The following is a 17,882-nucleotide window of genomic DNA, read 5'->3' as shown; positions in this document are numbered from 1 at the left end:
CTGTCTCTCTTTAGAGAGGTAAGCTAACGTGTCTGCACGTATTCTCCCCCGGCCACAGTGCAGGGTCTCTGCTGGGCGTGTGGCACCTCCACACTGACAGCTCATGTGCTGTTGAGTCGCTCAGTCGTGTCCGGCTCTTCTGTGACCCCGTGGACTGCAGCCCACCAGGCTCCTCTGTCCATGGGATTTCCCAGGCAAGAACACTGGAGTGAGTTGCTGTTTCCTTCTCCAAGGGATCTTCCTGACCCAGGGATCAAACTCTCATCTCCTTCGTTGCAGGTGGATTCTTACCAATGAGCTGCCGAGGATGCCTGTTAGCTCTTACGTGTTGATGTCGATGTATATTGATAAATAGGGAAATAGTTTCAATATAACATGAGTGGGTTTTGGTTTATATGTGATTTTTTCTAAACTGGACAAGGGATTCCTGAATAATGGTGGTAGAATTTTATGCTACACACAGTTTTTATTTAAAAGTAGTGACCTATATCAGGGACTCCCTCCTGAAGAGGTAACCCCCTGCTCTGTCATGGACTCTTCTTCTCTCTGGCAGTTTTCATTTCCTTTCGTGTCCATTTTTGCAGTCTTCCTGCCTTAAAGCTCCACTTTTCGGCTCCCATAAAACTTTGTTTCTTCTTGTTTTAAATCCCTTTTATTAAACTCTGAGGTAGCATTCTAGCTGCTCTTAGCTGCTTACCTGGGGTGTCCAGGTCATTTCTGGAAGTCCCCATCATTGGTTTTCTTGGTGCTGTGGTCACAGGTTTACAGGGGCTTTGGCTCATCTGCCTCCCGTGTACCCTTCTCTACCCTCGTGGACCCATTTTCCCCCGTAACCCTTGTTATTTTTAGGGTTGCAGAGTGAGAATTTTCCGGGAATGCATGTATGTATTTACATATAGCAGATGTACTAAGAGACTTCTTCAGGAAAACGCTGGAGCTTAGAGTAGTGAGTGGAATAAGGCTTTGCAGCATTATTTCTGTTCTTGAGGACTTTAGGAAAAGAGCCCCTATAATTTTCATAATTTTCTTGTAATGGAGATCCAATGTTTCGGATTTGAGGCTTCCTGGTCATCATTTTTAAGTGCAGGGGAATAGTAAACAGTAGAGGAATTACATTGTGGATCACTGACACATTATTTTGTGCTGAGGAGATTGTCTTGGTGAACCTACATAAAATTAGAGAAACTGGTGAGCAAAGTAAAATTCTGTATTGAGTGATATTTGTAGTTTTACCTTTTTTTTCATTTTGATCCAGATAGGGAATTGTGGAATTATAATTTTGGCTATTTGCAATACCAAAGTTTGTTTCAGAGACAGTAAAATAATATTCAACTTTTAGAAAATGCACAACAGTATATTATTATTTCCTGTGGAAAAATCTAATCCTTATCAGAAGATTTCAGGTATTGAAACAGCAAGAAATTATAGGCCAGTATTACAGTAATGTAAGAAAATTGCTCATGTAGAAGCATATGAAATTTCTTAAAGCAGTAATACAGATCTTCCTTAATTTATGGTAGGGTTATATCCTGATAAACCCGTTGTAAATTGAAAATGTTGTAAGTTGAAAATGCACTTAATACACTTACCCTACCTGACATCATAGCTTATCCTAGCCTACCTTTAACATGCTTGAAACACTTTTTAAGTGTTGCATATCTTATTTAACGTATTGAATACTGTACTGGAAGTGAAAATGGCTGTATGGATACAGAAAGGTTGCGAGTGATCGTGGTCGAGTGGCTGGCTGTAGCCTGCCATCACGTGAGAGTGGAGTACCTGCACATTGCTGGCCTGGGGAAGAAACAGACTTCAAAGCACAGTTTCTACTGAGTATCATGTATTGCTTTCACATTCTGACTTGTAAAAGTCAGAAAATCTTTAAGGCAAACTATCGTAGCTGTGTATTGCAAAATAGTGTAAACTGGCGATGTGGATTTGCCCCCTACGTAAGGAAACTAATAGAGAACTTTGTTAGAGAATAGACTCCTCAGTGTTGATTTGGACCTTTTGAGGACTGAGGTTGGCATTAGATGGATGGCGGTGGACAGGCTCTGTTATTTTTATGTCATTTTTGGTGATAACGTGATGTGCCAGCAGATTCTAGTCGAGTTCACGCAAGGAAATGACCCCTGCTCTTTTGAGTGATTGTGAGGTGTTTGTGCAGTGTGATGACGTTAATGGATACTTTCATGACTCTTGCCAGAGTTTTTTCTGTGTTTTCTTCTGTTGTTAGATATTTCTGTTTGTTTCTCCTTGATACCAAAAAAAGAGAATAAAGCAATTAACAACATATTTTATCTTCTTAAAAATCTGAGAGAAGCGACATATATTAGTTTCAGGCATATAGCCTGACTCAGTATTTTTTACATATTGCAACACGATCACCACAATAAGTCGAATTAACATCTGCCACCATTCTTGGTTGCGGATTTTTCTTGTGTCAAATCTTTTAAGGTTCATTCTTACGGCACTTTCACCCATGCAGCTCGCATTGTAGGCACGGCCGCCGCACTGTGCGCCGTGCCCCCGGGACCTGCAGTGTGGTGTGGCCCTGTGTGCCTTTCGATAATGCTCACCAGCCGTTTCGTGCACCCCACCTCCCTGCCTCCGGCAGCCACCAGTCTCTCTTCTGTGAGCTTGGTGGGGTTTGTGTGTTTTTTTTTTGTTTTGTTTTTAATTCCACATGTAAGTGAGATCATACGGTGTAAGTCTCCGTCTGTCTGACTTTTTCACTGAATGAAATGCCCTCTAGGCTCGTCCGTGTTGCCACCGGTGACGGGAGTTCTTTTTTCACGGCTGAGTGCACGTGCATCTGTACTCACTGCGGTATTTATGACAGCCAAAATATGGACACAGCCTGAGTGTCCCTCGGCTGATAACGGATGGCATTGGCTATTGTGAATGATGTAGTGGACGTATTTTATCCTTTAAAAGTGTGTAACGTGGAGAATTCCCTGGTAGCCTAGTGGTTAGGACTTGGCGCCCGCATCGCTGTGGCCTAGGTTCAGCCCCTGACTGGGGAGCTACGTCGCACAGAGCGGCAAAAAAAATGTAAGGCCAAAAGAATGCAACCTATTCAGCAGAATGGCTCTGTTCAATGCATGCTTTTTCTTCTTATATCTTAAGGAAGAGAGAGAAAATCCTTCAAAACGGAGTAGAATTGAACGTGATATAGATAATAATCTGATCACATCAACACCAAGAGCAGGAGAAAAGCCTAACAAACAGATATCTCGAGTAAGACGGAAAAGTCAAGTAAATGGAGGTTTGTTAATGTTTACCTGTTGCTTTATTAGGTGTAAGCAGAGATCACTTGATGTGTTTTTTTCTCTGTTTTAAAAAAATCTATTTTGAGCAGTTTCTGCCTTTTTATAATCTTTGTATTAAGTATGAATACCATGAAGTAAATTGAAATTTACCTTCCTAATGTACATCTACTTTGATGAGTTAAAGTGACAGTTAAAGGCAGAGCAACTAGCTTTATACTGTTTGGCAAGAAAATATATATGAAATTTCTTAAAGCAGTAATAATTTTTATTATGAATAATTATATGAGTAATATGTGTTATTATATATAATAGATTATGAATAATACAATAAACTAAGTTTTTGAAATGTGTATAAAGAATTTGTTTCTGGATTATGAAATTTCAAAGCTCAGAGGCGGCTTGGAGCTCTCAGGTCAATGTTTCTCAAGTAGGGGTGTCTCTGTCCGCCAGTGGATATTTTTCAGTGTCTGGAGACCTTTTGGTTTGCCACAGCCTGTGGAGAGGTTGCTGCTTGCATCTAGCAGGTAAAGGTCAGGATACTGTTAAACGTCATGCAGTGCACTGGACATCCCATAACAAAGAATTATCCAGCCCAAAGCCAGTAGTGTTATTGTTAATAAACCCTCTTCTAGGTCAGTACCAACACCAGAAAGGAGTAGAACAAGATGGGTGAGCAGAGAAAGCTGGAATAGCGCTTTAGAGCTTGGAGTGCTGCCTTTTAACAAATGCGGTTTTAAACACAACAGTACTAGTAATTCTTCAATCTCTTCCCTCTTTTTTTTATATGTTTTTTTTTTTCTCAACTTCTTTCCTCTTAATGCAGTGATTTATCTCTAGAATTGACCATCAGGGAGAAAAGGGATAGACAAGTTAACAGATCTCTAGCAAAGAAAGAAGAAAAGAAATGTGGTGAAGTTGTGGAGGGTTGAGGATGATTTATTTAAACATTTCTAACTATGTTTTCCCCAAACCCATTAAATATTTTATTGATAAGAAACTTAGGGAAAAACCTGGTTATTCTTCGTAAGCACTCTGAAGTGGTGCCGCAGTATCCACAAGTGACGTTTGACACTGCTATACGTGTAGTTTTTTTCTGTACATATAGTCTTCAGTAAAACTGGTTGCCTCTGTTTTTTAGCTGTTACTTGTTAGACATAGAAATAGAGGGTAAATTTTGTGAAGTAGACAGCATCCCAAAATGTAAATAAACCAAGGCAGAATCTTTACGTTTATGTTTTTCATTTTGTAACTTGCTTTACTTACAAAGAGTTTGTTTCATTTTCTTTTAAACAATGTTGAATTTAAGGCTTCCAGACTATATAATTCCAGATATAAATCTGCTTTGTAAAAACTCAGTAAATTTAGCATTTACAAAGCATTATAAATAAATTTATTATAAAGATCATTTGATTTGCAAGTGACTTACCTCAAGATTTCTTTAAACAATAAGGTTTTTAAAATTAATGTGAATCAATTTTCATTGTTTTGAGGGAAAAAGTTTCTTAATGAATGGTTTATTAGAACACATTTGTGAAAGTTATGTTTTCTAGATTGCAACTTTTTTCTTTTGTTTCTTTCTTAGAAGCTGGTAGTTATGAAATGACAAATCAACATGTAAAACAGAATGGAAAATTAGAAGATAACCCTTCCTCTGGCAGTCCTCCAAGGACTACATTGTTGGGGACCATATTTTCTCCTGTCTTCAACTTTTTTTCACCAGCAAATAAAAATGGTAAATATAAGTCACTAACCATAATTTGGGTTTAAAAATTGTTTTCCTGGTTTTTTAAAAGGTCTGTTTATTTTTGGCATATTTTTGTTAGTATCTTATGTTTGTTTTCAGCTTCATTAAAAATATACAATTTCTAAAACGTATTTTTTTTTGTAGTGACTGAAATAAATGTAGCTTATGTTTAATTTTGTGTAAGTTAATGAACTCTGCTTTAACTGTCTGAAAAGCTAGATGATAAACTTAGGGCTGGAGGGAAAGTATTATTTTTTATGTGTTAGAATGATTTTTGCATCTTTAGAGTATGTACAGGAGAGAATTGAGAAGCATTTTCTATATTCTAGAGATCAGTAAAGTAGAATTTGTTGAATATTTTAAGTGAGTTGAGACCAGGTTATTTTTTGTAATACAATTTATTTTTATTATCATTTGCTTGGTTTTTTTTCCCACCTCTGAGAATCCTCAGTTTAGACAAACAGTAAAACTACCCTAATTCAAATGAATTTAAGATTTCCATTGTATAATGCCTTTGCAAAAAAATGACCTTCTCAACATATTTTTCAAGTCTTTTCTGGTGTCCTGTCTTTGGTGCTGATTGGTATCTAACTTCCTACATGAAATTATTGGAGGGCAAGAGGCCGAGTGTCTTTATTCTTGCATCTGCCTTGTTGTTTGGTGTATTGTTCGGCTCATGGGAAATAGCCATTAAATACTTGTTGCCTGATTATTTAAATTCTAATTTGAATTATGTTTCCGGATGATAAAGCAGTTTTTAAAAGGCACAATGGTACACTATAAAGTCAAGATACTGTATGGGCAGAAAAATGTATGAGCACATTAAAGGACTGTGAAGTCTTAGACGAGAAATAAAACAAAAAAACTGCATTTAGGGACTTCCCTGGCAGTCCAGTGGTGTGATTCCATGCTTCCAAAGCAGAGGACATGGGTTTGATCTCTGGTTGGGAAACTAAAATTCCACATACCTCACAGTGCAGCCAAAAGAAAAAAACCAACCCCCCAAAACCCCTACCTTTAACCCAGTATATCCTAGACATTTCTTTTTAAAATTTATTTATAGTTGTATTGTTGCTTATCCCAGGCTGGGTCTACTGCCTGAGAAATCTGATAGATTGATTCAAGAAGGATTTCTGTGGTGAATGACAGTGGAAAGACAGGGAAGCAAGGACACTGAGGATGCTGGCGTGGGAGTGGTTTAAATGATGCACCGTAAAGTCTAGCTGGGTGAGGCGGGTGGGGTGTGAGAGATGTGTGTGGATACGGAGCCTGGCTTCTATCAGACATGAAGACCGCATGCAATAGAAACACAGGAGAGAGACGCTAATTAGAAGATTAGGTGGGTGTTGTAGGAGATAAATTAGTTGAACTTTAGGTTTCAGAGGGGAGTGGTTTCTCAGTGACAGGGTCCAGGCTGTGCCCGTGGTAGTGACTACTGAAGAGCATGATGAGTGTAGATAGGGCTGAAGAGGGCCAGGCCTTGGAGGCTGGTCCCTGGATGAGCCACTGACATCTCCTGCAGTGACAGCTCTGTAGGCATTTAATAGAGCAGTAGACTTGTAGCTAGGTGTTAAATTGCTCTGTGATGAAGAGGATGCTGGCAGTAGGTGGTAGGTGCCAGCATGGGGGATAAGAGAAGAATTGTGTAGTCAGGTGACGTCAACCTCCGAGGAGCAAACATTTTTACACATTAGGGGAAAACCAATGATCTGGCAGCAGCCATGGAGGTAAATGAATTCTGATTGAGTAGCAAGAATGAGACAATAAACAGCTTTCAGGGAAGGGTAATAGGAAGAGAGATTTTTTTGAAAGAGGTTAAAATGAAGGCAGTGGAGGGAGAAGGGATATTCTGTGAGAAAGTTGAGAGTTATTGGAGGTTGATTTTGTTGTTGAAAATGATATTTGGAGGATTCCATAAAGAAAATGGAGAGATGATTTGGAGGATTCCAGAAAGAAATGGAGAGTTGGGGTCAGTCCGTAGTGGGAGAAAGGTGGGGCAGCAGGTTCATCTTGGTGATGGTTTGAGTGTAACGAGGAAATTGACTTCTTTGTTAACGAGGTGGAATCTTGTTGAGAAATTGTTCCTGTATCTTGGAATAAAAAGGTTCTTATGGTTACGGGAACAGCTGACTCAGTTTTAGAGAACTATCTCTAGTTTAAAACCATCAGAAGCTGTTTGAGGCTAGTGGAAAAGTGTGTATGCATGTATGTTGCCCAGCATGTAGCACGCACTCCATAAGCAACACTCACTCTAATGAAAAGAAGTTCTCTGGCCAGCAGTACTGGATTACGCTTGACCTTCAACAACATGGGTTTGAACTGTGTAGGTCCACTTCCACAAGGATTTTTTTCAGTATAGGTACTACAGTAGTACACAGTCTGGTTGGTTGAATCTGAGGATTTGGAACTGTGGGTGCGGAGGGCTCACTGCCTCCAGCCCCTATGTTGTTCAGAAGTCAGCAGTATATATTGATACTTCAGAGTTGCTGAGAGACTAGATCTTGAATATTCTCACCACAAAAAAGAAACGATTCTGTGGCAAGATAGAGGTCTTGGCTAATGCTCAGTTGGTAATCATAGTCCATTATGTGCAGTATTAAATCAGTCAACTATATCTCAATAAAAAATATTTTAAAGTTCTGAATTGACTCATTTAACTATAAATGGGTATTTCTAAGCTATTTGAAATAGCTTAAGCTACTCTTAAGAAAAACTGTTCACAAAAGCACTCTAGCTTATAATAGTCTTTATTCCTTATTGTTTGAAATGTCTAGTGAAGACTCACTGAATAATGGTGTCCTCGGATTTGTTTCTGTTCCAGGAAGTTTTTCTAAATATTGATGAATCTTTATTTTTATTAAATCTATCTGACATATAATATTGTGAACATTTCAAGCTGCACAACATGTTGATCTGATAATTCATATCTTGTCCTGTGATCATCCGCTGATTACACAATCAGCTGGCTCAAAACTCAACATTGAAAAAACTAAGATCATGGCATCTGGTCCCATCACTTCATGGCAAACAGATGGGGAAACAGTGGAACAGTGGAGACTTTATTTTGGCGGGGGTGGGGGGGGGTGGCTGCAAAATCACTGCAGATGGTGAGTGCAGCCATGAAAGTAAAAGTCCCTTGCTCCTTGGAAGAAAAGCTATGACTAACCTTAGACAGCATATTAAAAAGCAGAGATATTACTTTGCTGATAAAGATCCATCTGGTCAAGGCTATGGTTTTTCCAGTAGTCATGTATGGATGTGAGAGTTGGACCATAAAGCTGAGTGCCGAAGAATTGATGCCTTTGCACTGTGTTGTTGGAGAAGACTCTTGAGAGTCCCTTGGACTGCCAGGAGATCCAACCAGTCCAGCCTAAAGGAGATCAGTCCTGAATATTCATTGAAGGACTGATGTTGAAGCTGAAACTCCAATACTTTGGCCAGCTGATGCGAAGAGCTGACTCATTGGAAAAGACTCTGATGCTGAGAAAGATTGGGGGCAGGAGGAGAAGGGGACAACAGAGGATGAGATGGCTGGATGGCATCACCGACTGGATGGACATGAGTTTGGGTGAACTCCGGGAGTTGTTGATGGACAGGGAGGCCTGGCGCGCTGCGATCCGCGGGGTCACAGAGAGCCGGACACGACTGAGCGACTGGACTGTGGGCATCGTAGTGATGGTCAGCATGTGCTCTTACGTGATGTGATCAGTTTTCAGGGGTTGGATTAGCTGACTTCTCATCTCCTAGCAGGTCTGGTGCCTCCGGTGGTGGTGTCTGTCCTCACTCTCTTCTGCATTCCGTCTCTGCAGCTCAGTCATTACTTGCTTTGAGTTTGTGTCTGTCTTTCCTCTCCCGCTGCGAGCTGCTAAGTGATGATTAATGTGCACTGAATCGTGATTTCAGGAACGTCAGGATCCGACTCCCCAGGACAGGCTGTGGAAGCTGAGGAGATAGTAAAGCAGCTTGACATGGAGCAGGTGGATGAGATCACCACCAGTACCACCACATCAGCTAATGGAGCAGCTTACTCACACCAGGCCGTCCAAGTGAGGCCGTCAATAAATAATGGTTTAGAAGAAGCAGAGGAAACAGTTAATCGTGATATACCACCCCTTACAGGTGAAAAATAGTTTTTTCTTATACGTTTTCATAAAGTTTGTAAAAATGCAGTACTTCATATTTTTTCTTAAATAGGCAGATTAAATGCATAAATCTTTCTTCCTTGAAATTAATAAAATTGGAAATAAAGCGTTTCCTCCCAAATCTAGTCATTTTGAAATTGAATTTTTTAAAGGTTATTTTTACCATTTTAGACACTTAACAGTTTAATTATTTGTACCAATCTAAATTTAACACAGCTAACAAAATAATATGCTTACATTTATGAGCATATTTATTATAAATGCATGAGTTTTACATTCTTAAGATCTGAAGTTCCTGTTTAGAGGTAAGCCCATACCTTCCGATTTGTTTCATGTACGGGTGATATCCCCAAGGAAGAATCTTCTGTTCTCGGGTCTCTCTGTATACAGACTTCACAGCCTCATCTGGGTCCTTTGAAAGGCCTACCATAACTGGTAGGTCCCTGAGCCAGTTAGAAATATAGAAACATGTAGGGTCAGCATTTATTACCTAACTTAAGAGTAATACTGAATTTAACAAGCAAGTCAGCATGAATTATGCACATAATTTATTCCTGGGTGGATAAGACTTATAAATGAACTTACTGTTGACCTGTCATTTAATGCTGATTGCTTTCCCCCGTGTTACAGGCTTGTGAGATACGGACTGAAGCCAAGGCTCTTGACTTTTTGTTTGATGTTTTTCTGTTTTTGTGGTTCTTTATTAACCTTTGTACTTATTTTTTCTGACAACTATGGCGACAGAGAGGGGATTTCTAAAACTTCAGTTTCTAGTGGGGAAAAGTAAGATTCACTCCCACTTCTCATTCATTATCTGTTCCTCTAACACTTGTAAGTGCTGCACCCAATATGCCAACAAGTTTGGAAAACTCAGCAGTGGCCACAGGACTGGAAAAGGTCAGTTTTCATTCCAATCCCAAAGAAAGGCAATGCCAAAGAATGCTCAAACTACCACACAATTGCACTCATCTCACACGCTAGTAAAGTAATGCTTAAAATTCTCCAAGCCAGGCTTCAGCAATATGTGAACCGTGAACTTCCAGATGTTCAAGCTGGTTTTAGAAAAGGCAGAGGAACCAGAGATCAAATTGCCAACATCCGCTGGATCATGCAAAAAGCAAGAGAGTTCCAGAAAAACATCTATTTCTGCTTTCTTGACTATGCCCAAGCCTTTGACTGTGTGGATCACAATAAACTGTGGAAAATTCTGAAAGAGATGGGACTACCAGACCACCTGACCTGCCTCTTGAGAAATCTGTATGCAGGTCAGGAAGCAACAGTTAGAACTGGACATGGAACAACAGACTGGTTCCAAATAGGAAAAGGAGTACGTCAAGGCTGTATATTGTCACTCTGCTTATTTAACTTCTGTGCAGAGTACATCATGAGAAACGCTGAGCTGGAAGAAGCACAAGCTGGAATCAAGATTGCTTGGAGAAATATCAATAACTTCAGATACGCAGATGACACCACCCTTATGGCAGAAAGTGAAGAGGAGCTAAAAAGCCTCTTGATGAAAGTGAAAGAGGAGAGTGAAAAAGTTGGCTTAAAGCTCAACATTCAGAAAAGGAAGATCATGGCATCTGGTCCCATCACTTCATGGGAAATAGATAGGGAAACAGTGTCAGACTTTATTTTTTTGGGCTGCAAAATTACTGCAGATGGTGACTGCAGCCATGAAATTAAAAGACGCTTACTCCTTGGAAGGAAAGTTATGAGCAACTTAGATAGCATATTCAAAAGCAGAGACATTACCCTGCCGACTAAGGTCCGTCTAGTCAAGGCTATGGTTTTTCCTGTGGTCACGTATGGATGTGAGAGTTGGACTGTGAAGAAGGCTGAGCACCGAAGAATTGATGCTTTTGAACTGTGGTGTTGGAGAAGACTCTTGAGAGTCCCTTGGACTGCAAGGAGATCCAACCAGTCCATTCTGAAGGAGATCAGCCCTGGGATTTCTTTGGAAGGAATGATGCTAAAGCTGAAGCTCCAGTACTTTGGCCACCTCATGTGAAGAGTTGACTCATTGGAAAAGTCTCTGATGCTGTGAGGGATTGGGGGCAGGAGGAGAAGGGGACGACCGAGGATGAGATGGCTGGATGGCGTCACGGACTCGATGGATGTGAGTCTGAGTGACCTCCGGGAGTTGGTGATGGACAGGGAGGCCTGGCGTGCTGCGATTCATGGGGTCGCAAAGAGTCGGACACGACTGAGCGACTGAACTGAACTGAACACTTGTATAATTGAACACCTGCCGTTTGTGACGGACACTGTTTATAAAGATGAATAAGATATGCTCATTGACCCTGAAGAGTATATGATTTAATAGATGAGCCAGGTATACACGAAGATGACTGTTCAGTGTGATGAGTGCTGTCACGAATAAATGAGCGCGATGTGGAGGCGGCGCACTGCAGCTCCTCTGGGAGGGTCAGGAGAGGAAAGCGAGCGAGAGTTCTGCTGATGCTAAGAGATGAGGATGAGGGACAGAAGTGTTGCTTTTCCTCAGCTTCAGGAAGGTCGCCAAAGAGAACAAGGAGGGAGGAGGCTGGCTGCACCATTTACGTAGCTGTGTGACTTTAGATAACCTGAGCTCTCTGAGGTGGTTTTCTTAGCTTTAAAATGGCAATAATAATTTAGAGCTTTGGAGACTGAGATGAAATGTGAAAATGTTCTGGCATGAGGTGTTCAGATACTGGGAGCACTTCCTCTCCCCCTTTTTCTGTGTAATAAGAACTTGAAGCAGTAAAGTGGTCGAGGGGTTTTCCTTTTTGTCCCCTTGTGCTTATGAACCGTTAACTGGTGTAAAGTTGTTGGAGATGAACAAAATTCTGCCTTACATCTGTTGTCGTTTATTGAGCATACACACTGTATTGACTCTGAGAAGGTATTAATACATGAAAATAGTAAAATAAAAAATAAAAAAAGGTAAGTTTTTTGTCCTGAAAGGCTGTTATCCACCAGTATTCCATTCCTGAGCTTCCCTCAGCTCAGTTGCTTAAGAATCGGCCTGTGATGCAGGAGACCCAGGTTGATTCCTAGGTCGGTAAGATCCCCTGGAGAAGAAAATGACAACCACTCCAGTATTCTTGCCTGGAGAATCCCAGGGACAGAGGAGCCTGGCAGGCTACATACAGTCTGTGGGGTCGCAAGAGTCGCACACGGCTTAGTGACTCAGCCACCACCAGTCCATTCCTGCAGACAGCTCACAGCAGTCTCTGTTCTTTCGGGCTGTTGTAATGACAGACTACCATTACACTAGGTGACACATAAGCAACAAAGGTAGTTCAGGAGTTTAGGGAATCTAAGCCCAGAACCCCAGCAGGCTCAGTGTCTGCTGGAGATCTGCTTTCTGCTTCGTGGACAGCCGTCTCTTGCTGTGCCCTCATCTCCCAGAAGCCGTGTGAGCTCTTTGGGGCGTCTCTTTTTAAGGCCATTGACCTCATCCGTGAGGGCTCCACTCTCATGACCTGGTGACTTCCCAAAGACTCCATCTCCAGACACATCGCTCTGAGGGTTAGATTTCAGTGCATGAATTTTGGGGAAACACACACTCAGTCTCTAGCCCACCTTAAACTTTCATCTCTGAGACGTTACCTGTTTACCTTGTGGGGTATCTTTGTCCTCTCATTGAATTTAAGTTATAAATATTAGAAAATTCTCAACATAATTTCTGAAGCTCTATCAATTGATTGAATTTTATAGAATGTTTTCTTGATTATTTTTAAATTACCTGTAAGTGAGAAGTAAAACAATGGGTCGCCTAAAGCACTGATTTCTGTGCAGAGCTTCGTTTCTTAACTTTGGAGATCGTAGGCAACCTTGCGGTCCTTGTGTGTCTTTAGGGGTTTGTGGGCCTCTTCAAAGACTGTTCATGGATCTTAAGTTGAAACTGCCCTCGAGTCTTTTTCCAGGACACACATACACACATTCATGTTTAATTTTTGGCTGTGTCCGTTCTTAGTTGCGGTGCACAGGCTTAATAGTTGCAAGATGTTAGTTCCCCGACCAGGGATTGAACCTGCATCTCCTGCACCGAAGAGCAGATTCCTAACCCCGCACCACCGGGAAGTCCCAGCACGTATACTGCCTGCCTGCATGTGCAGTGTGCTTGTGAAGTTTTGCTGCAATAAGAGCACCATGGAATTTTTCTTATGCATACGAACGTCATCCACTTAGAAATGGAAACTCTGTGGAGCGTAGTTCCCTAATGATAAGTAGTGAATTCTCTTAGCTGTTAGGGGTTTGAATTCTGTCGCCATGGCATAGCCGCCGCTTTGTCTGTGATGGCATTGTTTCTTTGGATCCAGAGTTAGACCTCTGTGTTAATAAAGTTACTTTTAAATCCTGTTTATAAATTATTTCTGTCTTATCTTTAACCGAAAATGCACAGGGCTTCAGGACAATCTTAATAAAAGCAGTAAATATGTATACTTCATGAAAGCATTGAGTAAAAGCAACATTTTGTTTTTCCCTTTATTAAATAGCACCGGTAACACCAGATGGTGGATATTCATCCGCCCACGCAGAGGCCACCTATGAAGAAGACTGGGAAGTATTTGACCCGTGAGTGTTCATTTTTTCCTTTCCCTCTTGGGACAGAAAGAAAGTACATGTATACAGGGGTGGCTGAATGGTATAGTGCAAGGAACATCTTACCTGTAGGTATTAATACTTCTACTGAGTTACTGAAATACTAATTTTCAGTTTTACTTACATGTTTTATAATTTTGGTTTACTAGGTTAAATATGTATTATTTAATTAAAAACTTAAAGATGGGCTGAGTTTAGTAAGATGTTTTATATTTTCAAAAAATAGAAATGTTGAAATTTTCTTAAAATTTGATTTATAGCTATTATTTCATCAAACATGTTCCACCACTGACAGAAGAACAACTGAATAGGAAACCTGCTCTTCCGTTGAAGACGAGAAGCACACCAGAATTCTCCCTAGTTTTAGACTTGGTAAGTGTATTGTTTCTAGAGTTAGGAAAAATAAAGGAGTTAAATTCTTTTTAAAAAAATATTAGCCCCAAATACCTGAAAGAATACAAGAGAGTGAATCGCCTTACACATACATTTACTGTAATACCATGTCTTAGGTGTTCTGAAATGTTTTTATTTTAAGCACCGTCTAATGCCAGGGCCTCCCATTGCATTGGTGTCCAGTACCTTTTGAAAATAAATTAAGCTTCTTTTTTTCTCTCCCTACCCCGTTGCTACTTTGCTATTTAAATTCAATTATTTTTCCAACACTCCTACACCTTTTGTTCTGTTTTTTAATCTCCCAGTTAATTATAATTTCATGCCTAGAATTCAGCCTAGGGAATCCACACTCATGTTCCCCTGAGGACCTGGGTCTTGCTGAGTTAACCTTATGCAAGACCACACTCCTTTTCCTGTGTTTTTTTTTATTTTTTATTATTATCTCATACCAATAACTTTATCAATAGACTCTCAAAAGCATGACTTAATGTTGACTAATAAGACCTTTAATATGCTTTCTTGGTGTGATTTTAAATTTATATTTTAGGGTACCAAGAGAGCTTTGAAAACTGAATATCTCTTACCTTTTATTAACCAAATTTAATATATAGTCACCATTATTTATATCTGCCAGCAATTTCTTGATATTAGCAAAAATATAATTCATTATGTAATGTTGGAAAACATTTTACTATTTAGTCTTTGTTACTAGTAACCTGTAATTGGAGATGTAGTTTAACTCTCATTAATTTGTTTCTTAGGAAAAGGTTATTCTTTTAAACCTTCTCTAGCAGGGACAGTTCTGAGAGTTCAGCACCTTAGCCTTTGCCTGGCCAAAGAGATAGAAGCTGTGTATCCAGAAGCCCTAAGCATTTAATGTGTATTAGAGGGTTAAGTAGGAAAGAAGAAAGAAAAATATTGAAACTGATTATGAGTAATTAAGATTAATATGCAAGTTAGTGGAGAAACTGCAAAAGATTTCGCTAGATTTTTATGTTAGTAGTTGATATCATGATAGCAAGCTTGGCCGTAAAATTTTTAAACCAATAGGAAGGGTAAAAAGAGAAGGAAAGATAAGAATTAGTGAGCATAAATGAGTAATTTTACAGATGTATATAAAGAAGAATGATCAAAATTTAGATAGGCTATAGATGAAGATGAGTAGTAGAATTAGTTACTATTCAATTAAAGGAAAGAGAATACTTTTTAAAAAGATACTAAGATTTAAAAGATACTAAGAAAATATCTTAATTTGTGTACTCTGATATGCTGTTAAAAGAAAATGAGGCATATCTAGAGTATTTTTTGCTCTTTGCCTCCACCGAGTTTAACTTTAGGTTCAAAGAAACACTGCAGCTAATAACATGTGGAATCATAAGGTGTGAGCATTTGTATTTCATTTTAATTCATTTTAAGCATAAAGTGTTGTCGCTGCTGCAAATGGAAGGCTTCTTGTTTTTCCTCCAGGATTTGAGAAATACAGATACTTGCACATACCTTAGATGAATGATCCTCACATTCCTTTCCTCACAATGAGAAAAGAGGGTTTGGTAATCAGAGATGAGAAGTCTTGATTAACCGATAATTTAGTTTACAGATAAGGAGCTATATATGAGTAAAAGACATATATTTTTAAATAATTAAATGCTAAACTTCTATTGCTGAGTTGTAAAACTAAGAAGAAAGTATATATGTGGTTGAACAGAAGTGGGCAACTGCAGGACTGAGAGCAGTCATTGTCAGACTGCCCGATCATCCTGACCCTGAAAGACTTACTGGAGCATAGATTGCTGAGCCCCGCTCTCTGCTCCCTGCTGAATTTGGGTTATCAGAAGAGCTGGTGAGTTTTCATTTCTCACTGGCAGTCCCCAGAAAGCGCCGATGCCGCACGCAGTCCTAGGGGCCACCACCGGAGAACCAGTGCCTTAGAAAGCTCTGTCCCTGACCGCTGTGCCTCGCACACACAGGAAGGTGTTACGGAACTCACGGAGTAAAGGGCGCCTCAGTAAATGGTTTTGGTGATCATGAATACATAGAATTATCATTTGGAATATCTCAGGATCTCAGTTCATTCAATATGTGCTTTTTATTTTAAGGATGAAACCCTAGTGCACTGCAGCTTAAATGAGCTGGAAGACGCAGCACTCACTTTTCCAGTCCTTTTCCAAGATGTCATTTATCAGGTAATTAACCCTTTGTAACTTGGATTTTGGCCTGTTAGATATTCTGAACCAAGAAATTCTTTGTAAATATATATGTGTGTGTGTGTGTGTGTATATATGTTACACACACATACAGATATATATATTTTTTTTTTTTGGCTAAAGTTTACGGTGTTTATTCCCAGTGGATTCCATCTCTATTTTAATGATTTAGTAACACAAGATGGCATCATGCTAAAGGACCACATTTAAACATTGTCACCAGAAAAACGTGGGCTTTTTCTACCCACTGATCTGTACTAAGTTCATAACCTGTTTGCCAGCAGGTGGAGGCAGGAACACTGACACCTTAGGTCCCCAGGAACTTGGCCAGGTTAACATCGGGCATTATTGTTGTTCTTCCACAGCGCAGCTCGTGTGAAGAAAGCTCCCCTGTCGGTCGCTGTCGCGGCCTTCCGTAGTGATGTGGTCTGTGGGCTGCAATGCAGTGAGGCGAGGGCTTCTTTGGAATTCCAGGACACTCTCCTAGTTACTCCAGTCACTCGGCTTTTACTGTAGAAAGTTAGAGCGCGTCTCCCTCATTTGTGTGGATGGACAGGGAGCAGTGCGAAATACAAACATCAGTTACAAATATCACTGCGGATTATCCGTTGACCGTAGCTCTTACTTTGTGTGAGATTTTCCTATCATAAAGTCTGAGTTAATATGTGTGAATGCATTCTGAGAACTACAAAGCACCTTTCTGCCCTGGGCGTTGTCGGCAGCATTGCCTTGTGTCCCAGCTCTTGAAAGGCTGGCAGAGGGTCCAGAACCTTGTTGCTTGTCAGATAAAGCCCACCCAAGGGCTAACTGAGTGAAGTCACAGCACGTTTACGAGGAGCGGTGAGGAGGTGCTCACGATTGCTTATGTGCTCTTAACAGGCAGGATATTGGCGCAGAGCTCTCAGCTCGTGATAGTTATTAGATCTTAGGAACCATAAGATTTTAGAGTTAGTTTGTGGTTCGGGATCTACTTTACCTACCTGATCTTGTAATTAGTCATAAGAGGATTTATTTAAGCGGTTATTGTCAGTTCTAGTGTAACCTAGAAAGGAATTGTGGGTATGGTAAAACCTGGATACTGTATTTATTTCCCTTTTATGTAAACTGATTTTAGTTCTGATATATGATCAGAGGATGAACAAAATATACATAAAAATAAGGAATTTTAAGATTTTTAATAACTGGATGTTATTTAAGGTAAATCTGTCTTTTAAGCCATTTTTTGCCAAATAGGTTGTTCTTGTTCAGTGTACTTCAAAGACAGGAATCTTGTGGCAAATATAAATAGTATAGCAATATGTTCTCTCTTTTTAGCTTGATAACCTTGTTTTTATGTTCAAAATTGCCCTTAAAAACAATGGCTTTCAAGCTTTGAGTTTGGAAAAGAAAGCTATTACTGAAAAATGCAAAGAATTACTTTGATGTGATTTCTTAAGCTCTCCAGGTTTGAAATTTATTTCTTACAGTTGGTCTGTCTGTTTCCATAATTTTTAGTAGTGAAATAAAAAACTTGGAGAGTGGATAAGTTTGACTTTCC

General features: G+C 39.9%; 1 protein-coding gene across 2 annotated transcripts in view; it reads left to right on the top strand.

Annotated features, from left to right (window-relative positions):
* The window catches only part of CTDSPL2 (CTD small phosphatase like 2), a 75,902-nt gene that overhangs the window by 38,711 nt on the left and 19,309 nt on the right, over positions 1-17,882 (top strand). The window contains exons 3-8 of one of the 2 annotated variants that reach the window (XM_040227457.1): positions 3,130-3,268; positions 4,858-5,004; positions 8,920-9,135; positions 13,643-13,721; positions 14,009-14,120; positions 16,238-16,324. In XM_040227457.1, coding sequence (XP_040083391.1) covers positions 3,130-3,268; positions 4,858-5,004; positions 8,920-9,135; positions 13,643-13,721; positions 14,009-14,120; positions 16,238-16,324 — 780 coding nt within the window. Of the gene's footprint in view, positions 1-3,129; positions 3,269-4,854; positions 5,005-8,919; positions 9,136-13,642; positions 13,722-14,008; positions 14,121-16,237; positions 16,325-17,882 lie in introns of both variants that reach the window. The other variant, XM_040227456.1, reaches the window with a different exon arrangement.

Source organism: Oryx dammah, unplaced genomic scaffold (genome assembly GCF_014754425.2).
Source record: "Oryx dammah isolate SB20612 unplaced genomic scaffold, SCBI_Odam_1.1 HiC_scaffold_26, whole genome shotgun sequence".
Classification (NCBI taxonomy): Eukaryota; Metazoa; Chordata; class Mammalia; order Artiodactyla; family Bovidae; genus Oryx; species Oryx dammah.
Note: the sequence above shows the minus strand (reverse complement) of the source record. Positions and strands in the feature narration are given on the sequence as shown.